We start from the raw sequence: 9,032 nt of genomic DNA on the forward strand, positions 1-9,032 counted from the left end.
TTAAACAATTTATGCCACAATTAATTTATTAAACTGTATAAAAATGCAAATATACAAAAAAAAATATACAAAGCTAATCATAATTTGAAATGTGAAACTTAAAGTAAAAGTTCCTAAGTTCTAAAATCTTAGGGTGACCATATCTAAATTGAACAAGGAAATTTATTTAAAATACACTAAAACATCTTAATTTATGTAACAAAAGCTGAAAATATAATACAGGGAATCAAATAATTAAATCTTATTATTTTTTTTATTTTTTTGGTGATTTCTGAATAAACCAATTCACTAGAAGGAATCTGACTCACATGTATGTCCCAGTTTGCAGACTTTAGCACTATTCTATGTAATTAAAAAGTTATTAAAGTGTCTTCAAGTGTGTGTGTTATGATTGATACTTCTTGTACTCAACTGTCAAAGCTTAAATTAGTGTAGGGGAGGGGCTTTCAGAATGTGGTTATGTATGTGCATTTTACAAATAAATAAATAAATATATATATATATATATATATATATATAGACACACACACACACACACGCACACACACACACACACATATGTACACGTATGAGGTCACCCACAACAATATTACACAACATAATAATAATAGTAAGGAATTGACATTCATTAATGCATTAGCAATACAGAGGCACACCTGCTTCTCTCCTTCAACCATCATTATTTGATGAAACTGTGAGGTCTCAATTTGCAACTCTCCTGTTGTGCACAAGATCCCCTGCTCAATAATTCATCAGGGCTGTGGAAAGCAGCTGGACTGACCGAGTCTCTCCTCAATACTTCTCTTTCACAGTTCTTCCTGTTCTTCAAAAGACCATTGGGAATTTCAGCTGCAAGGGACCATGGAGGAGCTACAGAGGGAACCAGACAGCTTGAGCGAGGGCAAGCCCAGGAAGGTGAGGTTCAAGCTGGCCTCGTCGTACAGCGGCCGGGTGCTGAAGCATGTGTATGAAGATGGACAGGAGCTGGACAGTCCAGAGGAGCAGTACCCTCACAGCTTCATCCACACCAAGATGGAGATGGGCCATCTGTGTGGCTTAGAAGACATGCAGGACCAGAGTTTGTACCCCAAGACAGGCCTGATCGCCCAGAGGATAAACGTCTATCGAGGAGTGAAGGGATACAACTCCCTGGCATGTGGAGATCTTCCAGAAGGGGATAATAAAGTAAGAACACACTGCACTGAACGCTAGATTTCTCTCTTTGGACTGAACTTTGGTACTTTTTGTATCATAATAAAAATTAATTACAATAATAAATACTGCACATTGCTTATTAAAATCTGGAAAAAAAAAGAAAAATCTAAAGCCACATATTCCAATCAAAAAGCCAACCAACATGCAGAAATATGCATAAAAATGAAATAAATATAAAAGAAAAGAAAATTATATCATACAGAGGCCTGTCAAGGTCCAAGTCTATAAACTTACATCAGATAATTTGAGCTTTTTATTAAACATTCACAGTTAATTAAGCTTGCAAAATGCCCAATTTTACTTAGAAAAATATGTTTAAAAACATAGGTACCCTCGCATGTAGGCTATGGGAAATGTAAGGAGATATGTTATTACTTGATAGTTATTAATTTTTACTTGAAAATTACACCACATGACATTTTTTAGAGTTGTTAATTAAAATGTTTCTTAAAAATAGTTCTAAACAATAATTTCCAGCCAACATGAATTTACGACCCATATTTACGTTTTAAAGTTAAGCGCCATCTAGCGGGCGTAAAAATAATGAAAGTATCGCGTTGCGTCTGTCGTCATGAAATGACGTATCACGTCATTACCAATCAAAACGCACATTTATTTAAATGCAGTGTGTGGGCTTTTTACACCGATCTCACAGTATTTCCTACATATTTTACTAGGTTGCTTATTCGTTCGAATGACCACACCTAACCCCACCCCTAAACCCAACCCTCACAGAAATCATGCTAAATTATGATTTATTGAGCATATACATTTTCGTAAACGTCCGTTCCCTGGGATCGAACCCATGATAGCATGATTACATATCAAGGTACAGCTCAATAATCTACCAACTGAGCTACACGAAACACAAACCAGAGTGCAAATAAAAGAATACAAAACATTAATATGAAAACGACGTTTTGCCGATAGGGGTGCAATTGTAGGATACGCTCTGATGGGTCGTATTTCAGGGATTTGGACAAACGACCTATACGAGCGTATTGGTTGGAGGACAGGTTGTTCTTTTTATTTGATATTGCTTTGCAGTGTCAAACATCATTCCAGCCCACGTAAGTATAATAGCTATTATTTTTTTCCCCACTTTATGAGCACATAAGAATGGAAATTGCCCTGTTCACAGTAATCATCATTTCATTCCTGTGGGACATTTTGCAAATCTTGCAAAATAACCAAGGTGGGCGAAGTTTAGAAAATGGTCATTTGTTGTAGGCGAAACACAATGTGTGTTTTGTAAGGATTCCTTATTGTCCTCCTCATTAGGTTTTTTTTTCTGGCATTGAAAAGCAAAACATTTCTTGCCAGATTTTCTCTTGTTTTGTCTTGGTCCGCGGTCACAGTGATATTTATAAAGTCTCAGTTTTCATGCCACACTGTTTCTAATTCATAGTTCCCAGATCTAATAATAGACCCACACTCCAACACAGCTTCTAAACATAGGCATGCAATTATATCTCATCCGCATAGAAATGATCAGCTTTCCTTTCTATTGTGAACACTGTTGTGTTTCTCTGGCTCAAATCTGAAAAAGAAAAGAACATCACTCAAATATATAGACTGAACAAACATAATCTTTAAACAAGATTGAAGGTTAGTTTGCTTCTTTGTGTTGTATTAAGCTTACATTTTCATTAAAATGTCACCTGTGACATGCTGTTGAAAGACTAAACCGTCAAAGATCCTCCGTTTTGCATTTCAGCATGTCAAGAAAAAAACGGACAGGATATTTATCACATTTTTCAACATCAGTTCCCCGACATTTAATCTAATCAAATCTATCAATGTCTCAGAATTATAAAAGCCAGCCATGGTACAGTGGGTAACTAACAGGCTCATGAGGCTCATGTGGATGTAGGTTTCAGTCTGACTTGCGTCATGTCCTAATCCTGTTTCCCATCTCTTACCCCAGTGGATTCCTTTTTCTCTTGAATTGTCCCTTCCTTTAAAGACTTAAAAAGTCCAGTAAAATAGATCCAGAGTACTGTAAATACAAGTAATTTTTTTTTCATTTTTTACCTTAGATGATAACAATGTTATTTAACATAATGTAATATAATTATGTAATTGCAGTAGGGCTGCCACAATATCATATTTTGCTCTACGTGATTAACACAAATTCACAATAATATTATATATCGCAATATATACACTGCTCAAAAAAATGAATAGAACACTTTGAAAACACATCAGATCTCAATGGGGAAAAATACCATGCTGGATATACTGATATGGACTGGGTAACATGTTAGGAATGAAAGGATGCCACATCGTTTGATTTAGCCCCTTAAGTGTCACTGGCCCACCGGTGGGCCCAAAGCCATTACATATTTAAAACCGTAATATTCTATACTAAACCTAAACTAATCTTGACAAACTATACATCATTGGAGACATTAGAGATTGTATTTTTCATATTTGACCACTGTTTTATATTTAAAATTATGTAGTGACGGTAATTCATTAATTTGTGACAAGAAAATTTAGCAAAAAAAAAAAAAACACACCAAGAAGTTGGCTTTTGTTACAAAAAGCTGATACATACACATACAATCACGAAAGTATATATTTTTTATTTTTTTTGGCTGCCAATAATTCAGACAAAACATCTTTTCTAGTTTTTATCAAAAACTTTGAGAATAAATTGAATATGTATATTTGTATATGTATGATTGATGTTGCAGCTATTCAGTAAAAAAATTAATGCATACATGAAATAAACTTATTTTTGTGAAGTTTCTGTAACAACACTCTAGTAGCTATGTTTGATTAAAAATCATTTACAACCTATCTAGAATGTTTTATTGCTGTTTGAATAAAAAAAAAAAAAAAATGTAAATCAAATCAGTCGTCCATTACAAATCATACAAGGAGCATGACTAGTACCTAGTGGACATTGTTGGTATAGCGACTAAAAATAACACAGAAACCTCATTTTTTGTGATATCAATGTCAAATTTGGAACACAACTTCTTTAGACTTAATGCTTTTCATTTGACATGAAATTAAATTCAACACATATTTTATTTTAATTTTTTTTAATAAAATATAAATAAATATTAAATTACTTTTTTTTATAACAACAAACTTAAACACCTATAACTTTTTTGTTTTAAATTTTCTTCAACTTCTTTCACATGTACAAGAAACTTCCAAGTGTGTTTTTAAAAACGAGCCCAAAATTAGGTTCATATTCCAAACCGTTCCAGAATTACATTAATTTGAATCTGGACACGCCCTTTTCAGCTCTACCCCCAAAAGGGGGGGGGGGGGTGACACTTATGGGGTTAAATGAAAATGATCAGCCTGCAGAGAGCTGAATTCAAAGACATCCCAAAAATCAAAGTGAAAAAAAAAAATTATGATTTTAAAAGCAGATACACAAAATAATAACATAGTAAGTTCATTAGTATTATATATATGTAATTACATGCCAACAAACGCTATGAATCTATGCACCGTATGAGACTGCATGAACTAAATTCTATGAAAAATTATTGTGGGGTACATGCTCCTGTTAGAATATCATTGCACTTTTGTACTGAATGACTACCATATTCAAGTGCAATGTCATTAAAATGCTTTGGAGTACCATAACAAAGACTATATAATGCGATTCTGTATAATAGTATAATAGCGATTCTGTGTTTGTTTATATAGGAACCGGTATTAGATTTTGGAAAGATTATTATCTACACCAGCAACCTAAAAATTATTCAAGCTCCTCAAAGAAGAGGAGAATCTGGAAGGAGTCCTCACCGCAGCCGGGACAGGAAAGAAAGTTCACCAGGACGGGAATCCCGGAGCAAAGGGAGACATAGAACAGCACGCTCCCACGCAGAGGAACCGAACGCAATGACTGAACAAAAGGTATAAACAGTCTGAAGTTCAGTAGACTGTAAATGCTCTGTCTCAATGCTCTTTACTTCTGTTCTACTAGACCAACTTTAATTAATCTGCTCATACTATGGTTGCACATACTTGATTGTTCCACATACCATTGTCTCAAAAAAAGATAACATTAGTTTTTTCACTTTCTCCATTTATCTGTATTGTGTAAAAAAAAGCTGTTGTACAGTATGTTTTGTAGTTTCTCAGAACTGGATTCTACTTGTATAACTCACGAAATTCACAAAGCAATGATTAAGACTTTTGCAGAATGTTATCCACTGCTGAAACACAATTCGTCATGAAAAATGACTCTTTTCTGAAACACCACTGAAAATAATGAACCATGACATGAATCCTTGTACTGTACATTTCACTTCCATAAATCTTTTACTCTAATCAATCTATCTGTTCAGTCTTTTATGGAAGATACACCCATTGCAAGTTTGTAAAGTATGTCAAATACATAAATTAAGACCAGAAACAAGTTGTAATAAACCTCAGTCCTTAATGAAGCAATATAGTTTTCTCCAAATATTGCTGCTATAATAAGGTCAAAAGATTAAGTCATTTTTACTAACTTGCAAGCAAGATTCTATTCAAACTGTAACTGAGCATACAGAAAGTATATCATAATGCCTCTATAGCATGCCATTTAGCATACTTTAATAAATACAGGTGGATCTCAATAAATCAGAATGTCGTGGGAAAAGTTCATTTATTTCAGTAATTCAATTCAAATTTGTGAAAACTTGTGTATTAAATAAATTCAGTGCACACAGACTGAAGTAGTTTAAGTATTTGGTTCTTTTAATTGTGATGATTTTGGCTCACATTTAACAAATGTGATAAATGAAATAAATAAATAATAAACTTTTCCATGACATTCTAATTTACTGAGATCCACCTGTATTTATTAAAGTATGCTAAAGTGCATGCTAGAGTCAAACCGAATGCAATATTTTCAGAAAATGAATTGCATTGTTTACAGTTAAATAAAAGTGGTCCAACTTTATTTGAGGTTTCTTTAGCTACTATTTACTAAAAAATGAAGAAATATATAGTAATATACAAAAATAAAAGTTACAATGTACCTATTATGTTCATGATGCAGGGGTAGGGTCAACAGTGTGTAATTACAGATGAATTTACAGAAATTACAATAACAAAAATGTATTTTTTAATACAAGTATATTTTAAAATAAATGAACACAAAACATTTCACATATGATTCATTTAAATTTATATTAGTTAAAGACACTTAATATAAAGTGGATCTGGAAATTATATTAAACGCTATAAGTTGAGCTTTTGAACTTTTGATGCTTTTTTGACACATTTCTCACATTTTTATTTGCACATTTAAAATACTATATTGACACTTGTAAGTCATGTTATTTAATGTAGATTTAATTACACATTTGAATAAAATATTTTAAATGTGCTTCAGAAAACTTTTAACTAGATATTATTAGATTAGATTAGACTACACTGTGAAAAAAGAAAAGTTGACAAGTTGAAAAGTTACAAGGCAATTTGCTGCACAGCTTTTTTGAGTTTACTCAACTTTTAAACCAAGTAGTTCACTTAACTCAATTCACTGAGTAAGGTCACATGTCTCCCAACTTAAGATCTTTTGTTCAACTGATTAAAAAAATTACTATAAAATTATGTAATTTCAACTTTTAATGTTATTTTCACTTGACTTAATAAAGTACGTTCAGTTGACTAAAAATGTGTTTTTAAATAGCATCACAAGGTAAAAAAAAAACTACTACATGCTTGATATTTTGGTCCAGGTTTTATTTCAAACCAGCAGCAACACATTGGTAACTTTAGCCATACTCATTATTAAAAAAGTAATTAAATGAGTAGGCAGAAGAAGAAAAAAAAGAAAAAATTCAAATTGCTATCTCATTCAACCAGTCCTAAATACTTTAAATGTTCTATGTTTAACATTTTAAATTGTGAATAACACAAAATATGTTACAAAACGAGCAATATAAGTGCAAGTTAAAGGAGTACGCTGACTTTTTGGAGCTTTAGCTTATTCACCGTATCCACCACAGTTAGGGTGAGGCTCCTTTGTCTGTTCGGTGTTGGCGCGCTTCATTGCACATGCGCCAATTTAATGGTCGTTACAGTGCGCATGCTCCAACCTCCAACCCAACTTGTATGCTTGATAACTTGAATTTACAAATTGAATTTACAATCAATTCTAGGTTGGTCCAACGATTGCTGAACCAACGTCTTTTCACTAGTTAAGGCAACATTTTTGCATTTAATTGTCCAGTTAACTAAAATATAATCATTAGTCTAACTTTTTGTGAGTTGGATTTGGACAGTGTAGATTAGATTAGATTAGATAAACCTTTAAATACACTTAAGACAAATTTAATTTCATTAATATTATATCTGTGATGTATATAGTTTTTTTTGTAGGTTTTTTTTTTTTTACATATAGTTTTAAGAATGAAAGTAAACTGCAAGTGCACATTCAACACAATTAAGCACACTTATTTTTGCTAAATTAAATAGTACACAAAATGAATCTGTCCAAACCTTTCACAAAAGTTTATTTTATTTATTTATTTATTTTTTATACATTGGGAGTCAATTGACCCTTCAAACTCAAGGGTCAACTGTGACAAGTGGCACATGAACTGATCATATCTTCCTCTTAACTAGTTATAGCACAAAATAAACATGAAAGAACCTCAGAAGGTGTCTTGTTTCAACCATGGAAAGATGTCAGTACACACCATTTTTCAAGATCAAGTCCATCAACAATAATCTACTCTGGATTGTTTGTTGGACAAAATTGCAGAATCACTGTTATGATTGGTCAGATTTCCTGTCAATCAAGTCCCTGGTGAAGGGTGAATTGGGGCCAATATTATTTGAGTCTAGGGTTCTTCAAAATATTTTCTTTTGTGTTCCACAGACACAAATAGAAATACAAATAGGTTTGGAATATTAGGGTGAAGAAATGATGTGCGAATTTTCATATTTGGGTCACTTAACATTTAAAACAGGCTGCAGGCTTGTAGAGTGCACTTGGCTTCATCATTTTGCTTGCTTGTGCACCACGCTTGTTTGCTGCTTGTTTACTTGTTTTGTTTGTGCAGCAGGAAGCAGGCTCCTGTGGACAGTGCGGAGGTTCAGGTTGTGAGCCGTGCTCCCTCTGTCATGGCAGCAAACTGTCCATGCTGGCCAATCGCTTCAACGAGTCAATCAGAGAGCTGCGCTGTCCAGCATGCAATCCCCACGGCCTACAGCACTGCCAGTCCTGCACACACTAACACATCTACTGCTGCCAAGCTCTGTCAGATGGAAATCAGACCCTTTGAGGTGTGAACGAAAGTGCATTCCAGATTAGTGCTTAAATATGATAGCTTGAGGGCGGAATGTGCTGCTGGAAAGTACTGCGATGAAAGTTAATACAGATTCACCAGACAACCGCAAAAAAATGGCTTATCTTACTTAGTACATTTGTCTGGTTTCTAGTCAAAATATCTTATAATTGAAATGTATCACATTGTGATCAACTAGTAGCTTTGTGAAGTGTAATTGTAATTATAAGGAAGTGTAATTACCAAATCTTAGTCAAACGTTTCCTTTGTTAAAGAATCACTCCAGAACACATATATGTTACATATGTTTCAAATACAGAAACATAACAGGAACAGTCATGCCCATGCATTGCTGGTGTGTTTTGTATCACTGCTTGCCAATTTTCCATATATATCAATTAAAGACTTTGCTGTAAATCTGATTAAGAACACATCTTGTTCATACTGTAGTCATTGTTGTCTTTAAAAAGCCTGGTTGTTTTATAAAGGCAATACTGCAAAAGACTGAACGGATATCAAGGTTTATAATGTATTTTATAATACTTAACTGCACATCTCTGT

The 9,032-nt window shown here is 33.4% G+C and overlaps 1 protein-coding gene across 1 annotated transcript; it reads left to right on the forward strand.

The window, feature by feature from the left end:
- The first annotated feature begins 861 nt into the window (after positions 1 to 861).
- On the forward strand, positions 862 to 8,420 carry LOC132116804 (glutaredoxin domain-containing cysteine-rich protein 2-like). Its single transcript, XM_059525664.1, has 3 exons — positions 862 to 1,185; positions 4,891 to 5,100; positions 8,247 to 8,420. The coding sequence occupies exons 1-3, from the start codon at positions 862 to 864 to the stop codon at positions 8,418 to 8,420; spliced, it is 708 nt and encodes a 235-aa protein (XP_059381647.1).
- Positions 8,421 to 9,032: the final 612 nt, after the last annotated feature.

The sequence above is a fragment of the Carassius carassius genome, chromosome 36, assembly GCF_963082965.1.
Source record: "Carassius carassius chromosome 36, fCarCar2.1, whole genome shotgun sequence".
Lineage (NCBI taxonomy): Eukaryota > Metazoa > Chordata > Actinopteri > Cypriniformes > Cyprinidae > Carassius > Carassius carassius.

Bases quoted from the DNA above. Each gene is read 5' to 3' on its own strand.
- LOC132116804 (XM_059525664.1), top strand. From the start codon at position 862: ATGGAGGAGCTACAGAGGGAACCAGACAGCTTGAGCGAGGGCAAGCCC. The intron at 1,186-4,890 runs GTAAGAACACAC...TTGTTTATATAG, and splicing joins TTCCAGAAGGGGATAATAAA to GAACCGGTATTAGATTTTGG. The intron at 5,101-8,246 runs GTATAAACAGTC...TTGTTTGTGCAG, and splicing joins ACGCAATGACTGAACAAAAG to CAGGAAGCAGGCTCCTGTGG.